The following is an 18,652-nucleotide window of genomic DNA, read 5'->3' on the forward strand; positions in this document are numbered from 1 at the left end:
GCCTAGAGATGAAGCAGGAATCTCCACCTGGACCTCTCTGCCCTGTGGGGACCTCACTGGCATCCCCAGTGGTTCGGTGAACCTCTCACTTCCTTTGAATCTTCTGCCTGTGCAAGGTTCCCAGCCTCTGGGGTCCTGCCATCTCTGCCCAGGAAGTTTCCTGGAGGAATTGGCTGGACTGGGTCCCAGAGACCACACTTACGACTTAGAATGGAGTGAGGAAGGGGGGCTGCCCCTCCAACAAGAGTGGGTGAGTTACCCAGAGGATAGGTATGAGGAGTGGGTGGGGGCGGGGCAGGGGCAGCTCTCCCCTTCCTCTCCCAGACCACAGCCTCAACTTGGACTTGCTGCCCCTCTAAATCCCGTAGACCAGAGTGACCTCCTCTGGAGGGTCCACAGGGACACTGAGGCATCTGCAGTCCTTGAAGCCATCTGCCCCGTTAGAGAGGACAGGTTTCCTGTCTGTTTACAACCTGGGGACTTGAGGTGCGTCTCACGCTGCCCGGCTTCTCCCTGAGGCTTCTGGGAGGGGGTTTCGTGAAACTGGCCCAGCCCTGGGAGCCTGAAGGACTTAAATGGATTATGATAGTATCAGGCCTCCATCACTTGAGGTAGGATGGAAGAGAAGGGCAGAAAACTTCACCATCTTGAAGTGAGATACTCAGAATAAATACAAAGTAGGTTGGGTTCACGTGGGCTCTACCTTCACTTTCTGGGGTATGTAAGGAATCAGGGGGCTCCATTTCCAGTTCTTCCAGGACACAAGTTTGGGAGGAGGTCGTCATCTGTCCCCTGCCTTCTGGCTGCAGATAACAGAGCCCCTGAAAGTCCTCTGGGGGAGGAGAGAGGACCAGAGACTGACGGGCAATGGAACAGAGAATGTAGAATCCTGGAAGAAGTATGAGTCTGGGAGTCCAGAGGCCTGGCCTGTACCTCACTTCTGCCAGGGCCTGACTATATGTGTTTGAGTTGGACAATCTCTCTGTCTCTGAGCCTCAGTTCTTCATCTATCCCATAAGGGGATGACCCCAAGATTTTCCTTGACTGTGGAACAGGGACACACAGCATCTGAAGCTGGAAAGGAGGCCAGAATGGGGTTTAAGGCTTAGAGGATTGGAACCAGAGAACAATGAAAGGGCTGAGACGGGGACGCGTGCGTGTGAGAACGCATGCGTGTGCCCCCCCCCAACCCCGAAGCAGTGGCAAGGGCTGGGATCTCCCCCAGGCTGGTTCCTAAGTGGACACCCCTCCTCAGCCCAAACTTGAGGCCTTAGTCACAAAAGACGCAGGGTGGCCCAGCTGTGCCTCCTTTCTAGCTGTGAAGGGATCAGGAGACCTCCACATCCCCTGTGTGAGGGCTACAGGAGACAGCGTGGGGGCGGGGTGGGGTCCAGCTGTCACACCTGGAGAGATCATGCAAGGTACCTCCTCACACCCTGTAGTCAGGCCAGGAGCCCCATCTTAGGACCAAGGCAGCACAAGGCATTAAGGCAAGCTCCCCGGGGAAAGGGCAGAAACAGCCCAGGAAAAGCACAGCCCTGGGCTTCTCAGGGCAACCCAGTGGAATGAGCTGGGTTTCAAGCTAAGCCCTACCGTGCGGCTGCAGTCCTGCATGGCCTGGTGACTGATGCCACCTTTCCTGGTACAGGTCTGGTGGAGGGGGGGTTGGGGGGGCAGTGGTGGGAGGGGGCTGGTAAGCCTAAGACCCATGGTGGCCTTTTCACATCCTCCCCCTGCCACAGTTCCATGCTGCTCTGGCTCGCAGATAAACCTCCCACCCCGCTGTGAGGAGTTGCTAAGAAAAGCAATTGAAAGCCCTTCACAGAGAGAAAAGGCTTTTAGACAGAAATGCGGAGGCACAAAAATCCGAGGGCCGAGGGGTGGAAGCGGAAGCAGGATTGAGGCCGGGCTGTCTCTGACGTAAGTGAGGACGGGGGCTTTCAGCAGGACACTAAAAGCTTTTAGGGACATAATGGCTTCTGGGAAATAGGTTCCCACAGCCCCACTGTGGGCTGGATGCAGCCCTGGCAGGATGGAAAGATGGCAGGTATGGGCCAGTAGTGACTCTGGGTGGGCAAGGGAAGTGGGGGGAACTTCTCGTATCCACATCTGGGCTTGAGGACAGCTATCTCCCCTATACTTGAGAAAGTCCTGAATGCCCAGGGTTGGGCTCAGGAGCTCGTTGGAGGGCAGCGTCCAGCCTGGGAAAAGCCAGAGGGGTACCAAGGACATTGGGTTTGGTCTGAAAGGGTCAGAAGATGGGGAGCTGGGGCTTCTGGAGCTAAGCCCAGTGGTTACCACACCGCATCACCTGGGGATTATTTTTTTTTCCCCCCAAAACCCTTTCTAAAGTCCTATCCCTGGAGACCCAGCTATAGGAAGTCTGGGATTGGACCTGAGCATCTCAAAAGGTGATCTGGGTAGAGAAGCACGTTTTGAAACCTGTGAAGAAGCTGAAGGAGAGAGAAAAGATAACATGTGAGCTGAATCACTCCCGTGTGGCTGGCAGGGGGCTCCCCCAAGCTGGGCACTCCTGTGGCCTCAAAAGGACCCGGAAGGAGGACCAGCACCTCCATCTATAGTTCCGGCCCTGGGCCAGGTGCTGCATGAGACGGAAGAATGGGACATGGTCCCTTCCCCTGCCAAAAGTAAGATTGGTACAGGGCCAAATAGTAAATATCCTGGGCTTTGCAAGTCCCACAGTCTGCCATTGTGGCGCAGAAGTGGCCACAGACAATATGTAAATGAATGAGTGTGGCTGCATTCCAGTAAAACTTTATTTATAGACCCTGAACTTTAAATTTTATATCATTTCCACTGTCACAAATATTATTCTTTTGCTTTTTTTCCAACCATTTAAAATTATAAGAACCATTCTTAGCTCACAGCCATCCACAAACGGGCAGCAGGCCGGATATGGCCCATCAGCCATGGTTTGCCCATCCCCAATCCAATGGGATGCGATGGGACAAACACACAGGAAAGACAATGATGGTTGGCATTGAGAATCAACCTGGGCGTTCAGTGAAGTGGCACTCACATTCCCACCAAGAGAGGGTTTGCACACATACATGCTGTCTTTGGGGTCAGAGAGACCTGGGTGCTAATTCCTAGCTGATTGAGTCACTTTCCCCTCTGACCCTGTTTCCTCCTGTGGGAAACAGGAACAGTAATACCCGCACAGGAGAAGGGCTGGGAAGATTGAAGAAGATAAGATATGTAAAATTCCTGACTGGTAGCAAGGAGGAGACACAAGTTAGGAGATCTTTGGCCCTCTAGAGCTGGACCTCCGGGGAGGGGGCGGGGTGGGGGGGTGGGAGAGGGTGTCCAGGAAGACCCCTGAGGGAAGTCAGCCCTGAGTGATGGATAAGACGACCTGGGAGTGGCAGCGTTGAATGGAGACTAAGCAAGAGCTGAGCACGATTCACGTCCCAGGCCGCAGCTCTCCCCCGACCCCCTCCACCCCCCAGAGAGGGGCTGGGAGGAGGGGAGCGACTGGGGGCGCCAACGGGCAGGGAAGGGTGCCCCTCCTGTGGGCACGGGGCTGCAGGGACACAGCTCCTCAAGGGAGGGGCACCTGATCCAACTCTCCCTGCTGCTATTTACCAGAAGCTAAAAATAACCCAAGAGTGACAGGGAGATGGGGCCGATTTGTAATTTAAATAGCAACAGGATAAAGCAAGGAGCTGCAAGAGATCACATTCTGTCCTGAATTAAAAATGCAAAAACCGGGGGCAGAGAGCTGAGCTGGAGCTGGAGGAGGGGTCTGCTGCCAAAGGAAGCTGGAAGCTGGGGGGTGTCTATCTATTTTCCTTCCTTTGGGAAGGGCAGGGACCAGGCCCAGCCTGGAGATCCTTCCTCCCCTCAGGGACCCGAGGTTCTTGCTGACTAGGGAGTCAAAGGCCATGAAGGGCAGTGCCCAAAGGTGGGGCCAAGAGCAGTGCAGGGATTGGGATCCCAAAGCGGGGCTTCTCCAACCCTATTGTGGCACACAGTGCTTGGGACATGCCCTCCCCCCTGCCCCAGTAGCTCATGTCCCCACCCCGGCACCAGAGGGACACAAGCCATTTGGGCATTTCGGAAGGAAGCTGGGAGGACCAGTTTGAAAGGGTGATTGTCCGGCGTGCTGCCGAAAATCCCTGGCCAAGCATCGGGAAGCCTGGCTTGGAGTCTCATTTTTGCTTCGATTGGTACAATTTCAGAGCAGAGCATTCAGAGGCGCCTGAAGGGTCTAGATCCCAAGGGCAAGGAAGGGTTGGAACAGGCTGGGGAAGACTTCTCTTCAAGGATATACGAAGTGGCTAGGGAAAGCATTAGGATGAGATTTGGCTTTTGCTAAGTTTGACTGTGCTTGACCAGTGCTCTTGACCTACAGATGTTTGCCGAGGGAAGGCTAGGCAGTGTTCATAGAGTACGTGGGGATTCAAGGGCTCCTAGGCGGTTCACTTCAAAGCCCTTTTTACTCTGTCAGGTTTCCAAGGGCCTGGACTTTATCTTTAAGGATCTTTTCTTTTGGCTCTAAATATACCTTTCTCTAGGAGGGGTAATAAGACAGGAGGCATGAGGACTGAAAGGTGGCTTCTGCAACTACAATGTATGACCTGGTAGATGAGGGTAGGAGGCTCTGATGGCAGGGGCTTGCCTACAGCTCCGGTGGGAGGGAACGCCTTTGGGCAGATCCAGCGGGCTCAGAGTAAAGAAAGAACCACCCAGGCTCCTCTCACCTCCCGCCTGGGGGCCTGGGGGCCTGGGGGCCTGGGGACCTGGGAGGTGCCCAGGGACAGTTTCCAAGAAAGATCGTGGTTTGAGGGACTGCCCTTGAACTTCCAGTGCTATCCTCACAGTGGGGGAGGATCCCAGCTCCCCACTCCCGATTTCTTCCTGCACATGGCTTTCATGAGGCTGCCCAGAAGGAGCCTAATCAAATTTCCATCTGTCACTAGCCAGGGGCACCTGCAGCCCTACTCAGGTACATCTGTCTCCTCTGTGGGGGCAGAGGCGTTGCACCTGGGCAGAGGCCAGCGATCAGCAAGTGCTGTTGCGGTTTGGACGGCTCCCAAGGGCTTCAGCAGGTGCCTAGTGGCTGAGGAGGGACTTAGATTCAAAAAGTTCCCCAGGTCACACCACAGCCCCTCCTGCAAGCCAGAAGCCAGTCTCCCTCCTTCTGCTCTCAGTCTGTTGGGTACCTTTATTCAGCATTTCTCCACTTCCATGGGAAGTTACTGAGCTCATACTATGCGCTCAGTGCGAAGTTAAGAGCAGCGCAGGGGTCAAGAATTTTGTAAGGAGACAAAAAACTGATGTGTATCAAAGGTCTCCTGATCTAGGAATATTTTGGGGGACAGAAGTAAATGTCAGAGATAAATCAGTGGAGTGAGAATGCTGGCTCTAGGACAACCTTCAAGACTTAGGTATTTATAAAATATTTTCATACAAATGAATAAGGAAAAACCTGGAGGCTGGGAAGGAGAGCCAAATGAATCAGGACAGAGAGATTTCAGAAATCATCTGGTCCAACCCAGAGATGTTAAGGGACGTGCCCAGAGTCTCACAGCGAAGGGCTGGAGTTCGAACCCATAGATTCTGCATCCGGGCCTCTTTTCACTTTCCCGCTTTTGTTTCTTGGGCCTGGGTTTGGAAGGATGGAGAACTTGACTGGTCAAGCCTGACGGGCAGACAGGCCAAGGAGAACATCACAGACGGAAGGGATTGGCACGGGTGAGGGTGGCATGTTAAGGCAAGTGTGAAAAAAAAGAGAAGCAATGTTTATTGAGCACCTACTGTGAGGCAAACACGGGCATGGTGTGAGCTGAGAGAAAATCTCCACAGGGAAAGCCTGGACAAAGAGGCAAAAAAAAAAAAAAAAGAAAGAAAGAAAGAAAGAAAGAAAGACAGACACTGGGAACCAGAGCATAAGGAGCCTCGAAGGTCAGGCCAAGGAGGCTGGCTGGGCTGGTTTTGAGAGCAGAGGCTGTCCAGATCGTGGGTTGAGAATTTCGTGCCCTGGTACATTTCTTTTCCCCAGCTCCCTCTTGCTCATCCAGGCCACTGAAAGTAGAACACCTTACCCTCTGGGGCCTCAACAAAGCCCAGAATAATTTTCTTACCCAGATTCCTCTTCCTGTGTGTATCTGGGTGCCTTCTGAGGGGTCCCCAGCTCCCCAGTGCTGGCACATGTCGTCCTAGGAACGGTAAAGGGCGTCCTCCCCAGCACCGTGCACCTGTCCCTTCCAACCTTGTTCTCCCAACTCCACCTGGAAATTACTGGCTGCTTAGAGGAGCACAAGCCCAGGGGGATCCTGGTCCCACAGTCAGGACTGCTCTGCCTCTCAGAGCCTCCAGCCTGTCTGGTTTCCCCTTCACGAGTCACATTTCCTGCTCTCTGTTGCTCCAGGGCTGCCAGAAGCCTCAGACTAAAAACAAGCCCAGCCCCATTTCCTCTGTTTAACTGCTCAAGCTCCTTGCAGAATCCCTGGGAGAGGCATAAACGGCCCTGCAACAGTCGCCTTCTAAAAGAGGCTGTGGCCTGGCTGGCAGAGTCTCTGATGGGCTGCAGCACACAGGACCTGCCCAGAGAAATTCAGAGATGGAGGGAGAGCTGCAGAAAGGGGAGTGCCGAACCTCGGAGTCATCACCATGCTATGTCTCAACCCCAGAGAGGCCAGGGATGTCTTATTGAAGGATACAGACTCTGGGGTGAGGTTCTTAATTCTACGGCTTACCATAGTGGTGACCTTGGAAAAGGAGCTTAGTAGTTTTGGGCCTCAGTTTCCCCATCTGTAAAAGGAGGAAAATAATAGGATAGGGTCATTGTAAGGATTCCAAAGCTTCTGGCACAGAACTCTTCCAAGAAATATTAGCCATTGTTTTATCACTACTGGGTGTTAATTATTCATGACATAGCATGATTTATTAAACAAATATTTATTGAGAAATATTATGTCATGAGGGACACAAAGGTGACTATAGCACCAGATGGAGGTTTCCAAGGGCTTGGATGGCATCGTGTGCATTCCTGTGTCTGCAAGTTCTGTAGTGTAAATGTTTATTGAACTGAGCTGACACCATTTCTGTCCTCGAGAAATTTACAGCTTTTCTGGGGTAACAAACACATACAAAGCTCAAGAACTAATTACAGAGCAATGTGGTTTAAAGAATGCTTGAGGAAGGGACGATTTCCCTCCCAGAACCAACCCTGACAATAAAGAGTAAGTGTATGCCTTACTATTTATTTACCAAATCTCTACAAAGGCCTCAAAGTCCAGCAGGCCTTTTTGCTATTTTTCAGACACATCGAGTATTTTCCTTACTCAGGGCCTCTGCCGCATCTGTTCCTTCTACCTAGAATGCTGTTCTCCCAAATAGTCATGTCATTTGCTCTCTTGATTCATTTAGGTCTGTTCTCAAATGTCACCTCCTCAGAGGAGCCTTCCCTGATCTCCTACCCAAGTAGGAGACCAAACTCTTTCCTCCTCATCAAACTCTTTCCCCTTCATTTTGGCTTCATTTTTCTCTATAGCACTTGCGACATTATTTCATATATTGTCTCCTAGGTGTCTTCCCCAGAATCTGAGCTGTGTGAGGTTGGAGCTCTTGTTCCTCGCTCATTATTACATGGTCTGATATAGTGCTTGATGCACAGAAGGCACTGAATAAATATTAACTGAACGGTTTCATTTGTAAACCCTTTTACCTCTTATTTAATCCTCACTAACCTCCATGAGCCCCATTATTACTCTCACGCTCCCTTCCATTTTACAGATAAGAAAACTGAGGCTCAGAAAAGCTCCCTGACATAGGTTCATCAGTCTGTCTATTTACATCCTACCTTATTGGGTTGAAGATGACTCAGAGAAGTAACCCTCGCTGACCTGATCCAGTAAGTGGCAGAAACAGGACAGGAGCCCACATCTTCTGGCTCTGTTCTGGTTACTCCTTCCACTCCGCCGCTGTCCCATGAGCCCGGCCCTGCATTATATGGTGTGATGCTCACAGAGGTGTGAAGGAGAGAGAGGAGTGTGGGGGCTGTCCGCTGCCCGCCCGTTTACCCTCATAGTTGTGATGAAGCGGGAGATCATAGCAGGACCAAGAGGGGAAGAGCACAGAGAGTCTGAATGGAGAGGAAGGCTGGACTGAAGCTTGAGGTTCAGATTCCAGCCCAGGCAAGCCTGGCGGCTGACGGGCAGCCTCTGACTCGGGCTGTCTCCTGGCTGCTGGGCTGGGCTTGTCCTCACCTGCCTCCAGCCCTCCCATGCAGCTCCTCTTCCCAGCCAGCCTCCTGCCCCAGCCAGCGGAAGGCGCCTGCGAGGCCTTGGTCCTCTTCTGGGGCGGCCGGCAGGCCGGCCGGCCTCTTGCAGGGCCCCCCGGTCAGGAAGTGCCGAAAGAGGAAGAGAGTCGCCGGGCAGGATGAGCGTACTGGGGGCTGGTCACAGTACCGGGGGAGGCTGCGATGAGGCCACAGCTCTGGGCCCCGCGGAGGCGCTGGGGACAGAAGAAGGGGAAAAGCCAGGGGCACTGAGGCAGATGTGGCGCTACCGCTCCTGGGACGTGCCACAGATCCCAGCCGAGGCCCCCCGGACACAGTAGGTACTCGAGGTGGCCCAGGAATGGGCACCGGGACCTCTGGCCCTCTCTGAATCCTCTTTTCTCTGGGTTGGGGGTGGTGGAAAACGTGAGCTTGCCCACCTGTAGTCCAGCAGCTCTGCAGAGGCTCAGAAAAGGGCAAAGGGGCTCTTGACAGGGTGAGGAGATTTCTGATGTTTGAGTTGTTGGGGGACCGTGTGCTGGAGGCTGGGTTGTTGAGGGAGCTAACAGCAGAGGGGCTCCCGGCGGGAGTGGGGTTTTGGGCATTGTAAGGCTGTGTAAGCAAACTCAGTGGGGTCTCCAGCTGCCTCTCTGGTCTCCTCCCTCGGAGCTTGGTGTCAGAACCATTGGGAAACTTCCTCAGAGGGACCCGTGCACCCCAGAAGGAAAGCGTCAGGCCCACTCGGGGATTTCAGTGCCCTCCTCCTGGTCCCCCCCGGGGCACGTCTGCTAGCTGGAAGGCTGTGCCGACCTCCCAGGTCAGACCTTCTCCAGGCCCACAGGAATCTTGAAGGACGCTGGGAGAAAGTTCTGAGCTTCTGGGTACCGGCTATTTCTCAAAACCACAGGCATGCCCATAGGTCACAGCCCTGAGCATTGGTTATATGTGGCTGGGTAAGGCTGGAAAATGGGCTGCCACGAAGCCCATTGGAGAGGGTGAAAGTGAAGGTGACACAGGATGTGGCTTTGCAGAGAGGAGAGCTAACAGAAACAGCGGGCAACTGATATGGGCATCAGGGTGGCAGAGTTTGGGAGGAAGAGGACCATGTTCTCCAGGTTCCTGGCCTCTGTTGGTCAGCCCGGCAGGGGCTGTCAGAAGCTGCCCAGCTGCTGGTTCCCAGCACGTGTCCTGGCTGTGCCACCCCCAGGGGACTCCTCTGGTTCCAACTGCGTTCCTCATCTCCAGAGGGTGATGACCTCTGCTGCCTGTGGGGCTGTGTGTGTGTGTGTGTGTGTGTGCGCGCGCGCATCCTCGAGGCATGTTTCTGGGTGGATGGTACATGTACAAGAGGGACGTGGCCACCATAACTGTTCTCCTGGGGTGGCGGGGGAGGGGGGAATCCTGTGAGCAGGAGAAAGATGTGTATGTTCCCTGTGGGTGTCTATCTTGATGAATGAGAGTGTGGTCCTTCTGTGTGCATCTGTATGAGTGTGTAAGAGGCATGCAGGTGACTCCCATAGTGTAAGAGATGGAGAGGATTTATTGTATATTGTTGTGGGAAAACAACGATTGTGTTAGGTGTGTCCAAAAGGGTTGGAAACAACTGTGAACAGCTGAGGAGATGAATTTGTATGAGAACCGTGTATGTTCTCTGTTGGCGTGTGCTAGGGTCACTAAGTGACTTTGGTCCTGGTACGTATATGTCTGAGTGTGATGCCGGGGTGAGACGTGTTCTTAGTTTAAGTAATGAGTGAGCAGAAGTGTGTGTGAGAGGCGTGTGTGTTCTGCGTGTACGGGGAACACTGTATGACTTATGTTCCTGGGGGTGTGATTTGGGAGAGCCAAGGGGGTAAGGGCGGAGACTGTATGAGTGGTTGTGAGCAGGCATGGGGTGTGCAAGAGAGTTATCAGCACTGGTGTGACTGGGGCAGAGTGGTGGTGACAGCTGCTCCGTCAGGGGTTCACTCGTGAGCGTGTAGGTTGTTCAGGGCGGGGCTGAAAGGAGGAAAAGATCGTGTGTGCCTGGGTGTGCTCATTGCCCGCGTGTGAGACCCCAGGAAATACTGTGGGATCCAGGGGGACCAGCCTAGGGGTGGGGAGGCGGGACCTACAGGGTCCCGCCCCTCCCGGGCTCCGCCCTCTCCTGCCGCCGAGGCGGGTGGCGGCGCGGCCGGCGGCCGGCAGAGGGCGCCGCGAGCCGGTGCCGCCGCGCAGCCGAGGGGGCGTGCTCGGCGGCGGGCAGGCAGCGGCCCGGCCAGCTATGCGGGGTCCTGCGGCCGCGGCTGGCGGCACTTCCTGGAGCGGCGGCGGCCGCTTCCCGGGCACCTGGGCGTGGGGCACGGGGGCGCGCGGCGCGGGGCGGGCGGAGCGAGGGCGCGCCATGGTCGCGGCAGGCGGCGCGGAGCCGGCGTGCTAAGCCCCGGCCGCCGGCCCGGCATGGGCGTCTCCCGCGGGCCCGCCGCCGGCCGGGGCTAGGGCCGGATGGAGCCGCGGGACGGCAGCCCCGAGGCCCGGAGCAGCGACTCGGAGTCGGCCTCCGCCTCGTCCAGTGGCTCCGAGCACGACGCGGGTCCCGAGCCGGACAAGGCGCCGCGCCGCCTCAACAAGCGGCGCTTCCCCGGGCTGCGTCTCTTCGGGCACAGGTGAGCGCGGCGGCAGCGGGGTGGGCACCGCGGCACCGGTCGGACACCGCGCCGGGCTCCAGGAGGAGCCGTCTCCGGACTGACAGCGAGGGGAGGTCTCCGCCCGGCGCTGGCCGGATGGGCTGAGTTGGCTTGGCTCCGCGTCGGGGTCAGCTCCTAGAGTCCCGGCACTGGCACCGGGTGGGAGTCATTCGCTGACACCCGCGGCTTAGCGCGCCTCCTCTGTGGTACCAAGGCAGGGTCTGCTTCCAACTTGCCTGCGGGGTAGGACCAGCAGGTAGGGTCCCCCCTGACTGGCCGCTCGCCCGTTTTGGGCACTGAGAGAACAGGGCCTCCTCTGAGCCCCCTGGCAGCAGTGAGGTGGGGAAGGTGTCACGGCCGCCCCCAACCCCTGCGCCTCGGTGGGGCCGTTTGCCTACCGCCACTGCACGGCATCTGCAGAACATGGCCTCTGTTGATACCGGCTGTCCCAGAACACTGGCAACTGAGCTAATTGCTCATCACTGTAAGCCTCTCGTTGAGGTTGAGGGTGCTTGGCCACCTGTTCTATATTGCTCTTAATTAGTGGAGAGACCCTACCCTCTACCTTTGCCAGGCGGTAGGCATTGCTCTCCCTACCCCCATCCCGCTCTTGCTGGGTGAAGGATGGGGTGGGCAGCAGTCTGAAATCTGCGCTGTGGCTCTTCAGGCTCCGTGCTGCCTCCTCCTCCTCCAGCGCACCAAATGTCACTGTCTTATGCCTGGGACGGGGTTGACCAGGACTCTGGTGAGGAACTGGGGGAGGGTGTGGAAAGGTGGAAGGCAGGCAGCTCATGGCATGTGTGCCCGCATTGGCTGGGAGTCCTTCCTGCCATGCAGCCCTGGTGTGAGGTGAGGGTAGGTGGAGCCCCAGGAGGACCCCACCTGGCTCCTTGGGCTTTTTCCTGACTGACCCCTGCCCTTCTCATTGGCCAGGGAGCTTGCAGCCAATCAGCTAAGGACCCCAGAGCCAACTCAGGCTGGACTCTGACCATTTGGAGCCTGCCCAAAGCCTCCCTCTCACTTTTCTTCAGTTGCCCTGGCTTTGTGGCATTCGGCACACCCCCTCCTCGAGCTTTGCCCTGACCCTTCCCAGGGTAGACTTTACCCACCAATAACATGGGCAGTTTTCTCCTGCTGTGCGGCTTGGCAAACCTGTAATGCTGACCTGTGCTCTCTGCCAGCCTTACCGTGGCCAGGGCCCTGTTCTTTGTGTCTGTGTCACCAAGCACACCCAGAGATCAGGATTCTCACACTGCCAGATGGAGCTCTGTGGGCTCTTGTGAAGCCACACAAGCTTCGGTGCCATATAAAACGGGGCAGGGTGCAAGGCTTCCAGTACCTCATTCTGTCACCCACAGCCCTACAAGATGGAGCAGTTTACACCCAGCCCTGCAGGATGTAGCCTCCAGTGTTCACAGGCTCCGGAGGGGAGGGAGGGGCTCCGCCAGAGGCTTCCTGTCCCTGCCCACAGGGTACCAAGTGTCGGGCTCTTGTGACCTGTAGCTGTGCCCCTCCTGAAGGGCACAGGTTAGTGCAGGTGGGGTGAACCTCAGGCACGTTCAGGGGGGAAAGAACAAGAAGCAAGAGAACTAACAAATACCTTTACGTAATTCTCCAAGCAGGAGAGGTGGGACTTTTCCATTTTTATGGATAAGGAAAAACACAGGCTCAAAGACATAAGTGGTTTGCCCAGAATCACACAGCAAGGAAAAAGGAGAGATAGTTTGAACTGCAGTCCAAAACCCTTTCTCTAGACCAGGTTCCTGAACAGAACATCACAATGACCTAGGGAGCTTTAGGAAATTCAGATTTCTAGATCGTATCCTTAGCATGCCTAACTCATCAGTGCTGGAGATGGGGCCTGGACGGGGTTTTTTGTTGTTGTTGTTTTTTTTAAGCTTCACAAGTGTTTCTAATATGCTCCTGGGTTTGAGGACCAAAGTATGACATCACTCTGGGAAGGTAAGTGATCTGATAGGTGCTTAATGAGAAGAAAATCAAACAATGATCTGGAAGTAAGAAGTGTCTCTGTGTAGTAGCTGTGCTGGGCAGTGGGGCATTCAGAAATGAATATATTTGGAGACCCCATAGCCAGGGAGAGGGCAGTGAGAGAAAAGACTCTACTGACAGGCCTGGGAGCTCAAGAGACTCAGATGCCCACTGGGGCTGACCTCCTCCGCCTTGCTTGGGTTGTAGGGAGGGGCAGACATTTGGAATAGTACACTTGTTTTGGGCCTGGCGGCTTGAATGTTTTTTATCTCATCCAGCCACCTTTGCTGGTTTCCATTTTCAGGTGAAAGTCCCCAGTGCCCTAGCTGAAGCCAGCCCCTCACCTCCATCTTTTCCTCAGACTCCATGTTCATCCTTAACCAGGCTCTTGCTTCTCCTTGGGCTTCTACCCTCTGCATTTAGGCCTTCCTCACACCTTGGGGCTGAGGGACCTGATAAGTGAATTGACAGTGGCTAGAAGGGAGGACCAAAGATAACAAATAGATTGGCGGTGGCTGCTGTATTCCGTCTTGGCTTGGTGGTTGAGTTCTATAATCAGCACTCTGCTGTGGGCTTGGGAGGGGCAGTGGTGGTACCCAGGCCGCGCGTTTGCCATCCCCGAGCTGGGCAGGTAGAACAATCTCTGAATGGCAGCCTCTTTGTCAGGTTTTTCCTTAAAGCGCATCTCAGACCCCCACAACTGGTTTCACCCTCTTGGAATCTGGGGAGCGATAAGAATCTCTTCTCTTTTAGCATAGCAAGACAAAAAGCTTGGCTATGATCCAGCCCAGTTCCACCTCATGGATCCTTGCTGGGAACCATCAGTCCCTCCTGGAAGAGTCCGTATAGGCCCTGCCCTAATCCCAGGACAAATGGGTTTTCCTCTGTCCTTATCCTTCAGATCCTATTGGCCTAGGGGGTAGTCAGTCACAAATGGGAGGCAAATTGACTCCTGTCCCCTCCTGCTCTTCCAGGGCACACCTAGAGAGAGGACTCGCTTAGCCCCTGGCCGGGTCCCAGCAGCCTGACCCTGGGCAGGTCGCACAACCTGTGGATTAACTGGTTTTGCACCTCAGGGGCATCAGAAATTACTTGGCGCTTCACACACCCAGACATAAGGAGCCTGGGCCTCCAGAGCCCCTGGGTGCCTGAGCATTGACTCTGCCACCCCTGCCCTTCCTTAGTGCTCAAAGTCCTTAGTTCCCAGAGGGCATGAAATGCACCTGTGGAACAAGTTTGAGACAATAGGTCCCATTGAGAGGTGATGCCGCATGGCCCCAAGTGAGCCGGGGCTTGAAGTCCAGACCAGTAGAGGGTGCCCGCTGGGCTGCCTGAGCTGAAGTTTGGGTTGGTTTCTGCAGTGGTTGGGCGGCACGTATTGAGGGATGCCTCTTGCAGAGCAAAAACCCCTGTCCGTGGTGCCAGGATGTCTGGGAGCAAAGGGGCCTCTGAGTGGTTTGTCCTACTCAGGCTAATACTGGGAGTGGCCCAGGTGCAAGGCAGAGTCCCTGGGTTCCTGCCAGTTGGAGAAGAAAAAGTGACCCCGGTTGCTGAGCTGTGTGTCAGTTTACCCCATTCTGCTGTGCATGCCCCCACCCCCACCGGTAATGTCATGTGCGAGCATGGAGCTGGCGGAGGTCAGGAACTGGAATGGGTCTCTCTCTCTCACTCTCTCTCTCTATCTTCCTTTGCTGCCACACACCCGCCTGAGGCTCTGGCTCACAAGTCAGGGGAGGGGATGGGCAACTCTTATCAATTTCTGTCTGTGTCATACTCCGAAAAGGTCAGATCTCAGGATGTGGAGCCGCCCCAGCTCCCAAAGAGAGCAGGAGAATGGTGTCCTCCCAGGCAAGGATGGAAGAAGGACTGAGTGACCCTAGTCAGAAAGCCTTGGCCCTGGGCAGCGGGAGGTAGGGGAAAGAGAATCAGACCATCCTTCCTCGGCTTCCTGGAGCCCTCTCCAGAATTTACCAGTCATTCCCCCCAAGCAGAGAAGAAGGGAGTGGGCACACTGGCTCTGAGACTTGGCCTGTGCTGGGCTCCAGGAGAAGCAGAGGTCGGGTCCCTATATCCCTGCAAAGGCTAGAGAGAGTTTCAAGGTCCAGAAGCTGATGGGCAACTTGTCCTTGCAGTATTGCTAGAGTGACACAGGGGGGCGACAGCTACCATTGTGGAGAGGGAGGTGGAAGGGGAGATTCTTCCTGGAGCCAGTCCACTTGTACCAAACACCTGCTGTGGGTGGACCCACAGCCACCGCCCACCGGCCGGTTACCTGATACCCCACCTGCCAGGACAGAGCCGGTCAGAAGGAGGCAGAAGGCAAGCCCTTTGGGAGCCCTCCACAGCACCTGGCCAAGGTCTCACAGCCAGCTAGGGGTTATCTGGGACACCAGCACCAGTCCCCTGACTCCAGTATTAGGTCAGTTTGTACCACATCTTAGGGCCCCACAGCCTTCCTTGTGTTCCGAGGAATCCTCCCCATCCACCACATTCCACCCCACCTCCACCTGTCCTCCTCCCTGCCCCCTCTGCCTCTCCTTCTGATGGCTGCTGCCGCCACCTGAGTAGTTCTCAAAGCCATCACGGGAGACAGCGTGGGTAAGAAGGGGAAGCTGTTGCACCTGTGTCTAGGCTTAGCAGCGGCCCTTGTTCCTGGGTGAGATGAGTGGGTGGTGCCAAGCACTCATTTCTTGCTCCCCTGGACTGCTTTCTCTGTTTCCTTTGTGGAGGCCTTGATACCCTTAGGGCACCCCCAGAGTTCTCGGCATGGGACCTGCCTGGCACTCTAGTCAGGGCTGGCAGCCTTGGAAGGTAGTTTCGTGTGGGGAAGAGTAGGCCAGAGCAGTGAGTGACCAGGCGACCTCGAGGAACTAGCTACCCATCTGCCCTCTTTCCTTTTTGCCCCCTTCCTCAGCTGAGACACAAGGGACCCAGTCAGGTGGTGGTGAGCAGGTTTGAATGAGACCAGGGACTCTGTGGCCCAGGGAGAGGAGGGGGGCACAACCACTCCCGCCCTCCCCCACACTCCCCTGCATCCAGGCATGTCATGTGCAAGCTCATCTTTGCCAGTTAACAGTTGTTTTCATGTACTCCTTAGAACAATCTCGTAGTTGGTTTTATTCCCATTTTACAGATGAGGAACAAAGGCTCAAAGAGGTCAGAGGCCTGGCCTGGGAATCACGCAGCTCCCACTGGATCTTTTCAGAACACAGGCCGTCCTACTTACTAGCACCCTTTTCTTCTGTTTTAGTTTCCCAGGCCCAAACTGGTAGAGCCCAAAAAGGGGCTTGAGTGCTCTGTGAGATGAAGAGATTTGTGTCTTGTGTGGGAGTGAAGACCCATGAGACGTCCTGCTCCTGGACCCCAAGAGAGAACTGCCACCAGGATCCCATCTGCAGGGGGAGCAAGGGTGGGCTATGGGGACCCTTGGGAATGGGACTACGAGAGAATGAGAGAGAATGGGTTGGGAGCGGGTTGTCCTGGGCTCCCCGGCTGGGTGTGGAGTAGAGGGGCAAGTCTGTGATCTTTTGTCTTGCTTTCAAAGCACAGGTTGCAGAAGACTCGAGACATGTGCAAAGGAACCCTTGATATCACCCTGAGGTCACAGGTGGCCTGTGGCCTGTGGCCTGGGGAGAGGTGCTGGGGAGGAGAGCACAGTGCACTGGGCCTCACTTGTACTCAGCGCCTCACAGTGAGAGGTCTGAAGAGAGAGGAAGGGCCCCAGAACCCTCTCCCTCCCTTTCAAAGACCTCCTCCCCCTTGCTCCTGGCAGAGCGCCAGTCCAGAGCTCCCACGTAGAGGCCTCTCCCCTGCTAGGGCTGAGCCCGATCTCAGCACATGCCAAAATAGCTGTCTGGGAGCCCGGGCCTGCGCCGCCCACGCCCCAGCATCAGCATCTCGCGGGTTAACAGCTTGCCTGGCTCTCCGCCCCCCCTTCCCCAGCTTGCTGACATTTTACTAAGGCGGGGGCGGTTGTGAAAGGGAGCAAGCTGGTTCCTGCTCCCCAGCCCACACAGACACCCCACTGACACAACCTGCCACCCGCTCACCCCCACTCTGGAAGGCATCCTTTGGGGGGAGACCTTCCGGCCTCACAGACACGGGGTTCTTACTACGAGACAGTGTAAGGAACACAGTTGGGGTTCCATGCCGCTGCTGAAACCCATCCTCGGAAGATGCAGGGCAACCCCAGGGAGCCGTTCTCCCTCGGGGGCTGGGGAGGGCGTTTTTAAAGAGTTATTTTAAAAATCTTTTAAAAACCACAAAATATTTTACAATTAGAAAAGCGTACAGAATCATGAAACACCCACCGCTTCGGTCAAATCTTACCGTTGTGCTGTATCTGCTTTAGATGGAGGTAGAGGCCCCATGTGTCCCTCCCCAGAGGAAACCGCAATCCTGTGTTTTGGTGTTTGTATTCTCAGGCCTTTTAAAAAATGTTTCCTACATAGGTGTCTGTCTGTAGCAACAGGTAGTACTGTTCTGTGTGGTTCTGCACTGGATTTAAATGGCATGCTGTACCTATTCAGAATTCAGGGTTTTTCCCTCCATATCATTGTGGAGATTTAGGCGTCTTGAGACCTGAGCTCTGGTGTGCCCATTTGGGCTGCAGTGTACTAATCCTTTCTGAAACTGTCAGACAGCCTGTTTGCCCAGTACCCTGCTGATGGACAGTCCGGGCGCAGGTGGGGTCTTTGCCCTGGAAGCAGTCCTTCAGGGACTGTTCCAGTCCACAGCTCCTCGTGTGTTCGGGCTGCTGGTGCTTGGTGACACGGTGGTGTATTTTCCCTCTAGATAGCCATTGTCAAGCTGCGCTCCAGAGTGGCTGTCCTAATGTTTAGGCCTCTGGAGTTAATTTCCTGTCTTGAAAGTTTTGGTCAACTGAGGAATGGGTTTCCATGAACAAACTTTCCAGCTCCCGTGAGCAAGACAGGGAGGTGTCAACCCCAGGTATCAGGTGAGGAAATCGAGGCTCAGGGTGAGAGACCTGACTTGAGGTCCTGTAGCTGGTCAGAGATGGAACCCCTCTGGACCTTTGGGTCCACATCCTTGCAAAAGCTCTTTGTCTCCTGCAAACTCTCCAAGAGATTTTAGGCACAGTGTCTGCCTCCAAGGCAGGAAAAGGTCCTGTGAGTGGTGCATGGAGGCAGGGCTGGGGAGTCGTGGGGGAGGGGTTGACAGCTGATTCTGAGAAGATCTAGGGGATGGAGGAGGGAGCAACATGGACAGAAAGCTCAGAAAGGGAGTTAAATTTTTTTTTTTAAGATTTTTATTTTATTTATTTGACAGACAGAGATCACAAGTAGGTGGAGAGGCAGACAGAGAGAGAAAGAGGAGAAGCAGGCTCCCCGCTGAGAAGAGAGCCCCATGCAGGGCTCATCCCAGGACCTTGGATCATGACCTGAGCCGAAGGCAGAAGCCTTAAACAATTGAGCTACCCAGGCGCCCCGGGAGTTAAATTTTGAATGAGGGATGATGGTGCATGCTGCTCCAAGCAGATGGGGAATGGGAGCCTGCTGCAGTTACGGGAGAAGGCAACAAGAGGTCTCAGCCACAGCCACGAGGGAAGAAGGACCTGGGGGCCAGCAGGGTGTTGGGAGACACGAAGAGATATGGGCAACCCCGTCAGGGATCAGTTTCAGTGTGTGCCTCTGAGACACAAGAGCGCAGCCCAAACCAGCAACTTGTCCCTCCAGTGCCGGCGGGAAGGCCTCGGGAGCTGGCCAGCCTCTGGGTCGGTGTGCCCCGAAGCTCT

General features: G+C 55.2%; 1 protein-coding gene across 11 annotated transcripts in view; it reads left to right on the forward strand.

The window, feature by feature from the left end:
* Window positions 1–18,652, forward strand: part of DGKZ (diacylglycerol kinase zeta) — a 41,874-nt gene that overhangs the window by 1,167 nt on the left and 22,055 nt on the right. For 2 of the 11 annotated variants that reach the window (XM_082747547.1, XM_082747549.1), the window contains exon 1: window positions 8,392–8,582. The exons of 2 other annotated variants lie outside the window; for them this stretch is intronic. In XM_082747547.1, the coding sequence (XP_082603673.1) occupies window positions 8,407–8,582 (176 nt within the window). In that variant the 5' untranslated portion in view covers window positions 8,392–8,406. Of the gene's footprint in view, window positions 1–8,206; window positions 8,583–10,600; window positions 10,888–18,652 lie in introns of those variants that run through there. 7 more of the 11 variants (XM_082747538.1, XM_082747539.1, XM_082747548.1 and 4 more) reach the window with 6 other exon arrangements.

Source organism: Mustela nivalis (assembly GCF_964662115.1).
Source record: "Mustela nivalis genome assembly, chromosome: 9".
NCBI lineage: Eukaryota > Metazoa > Chordata > Mammalia > Carnivora > Mustelidae > Mustela > Mustela nivalis.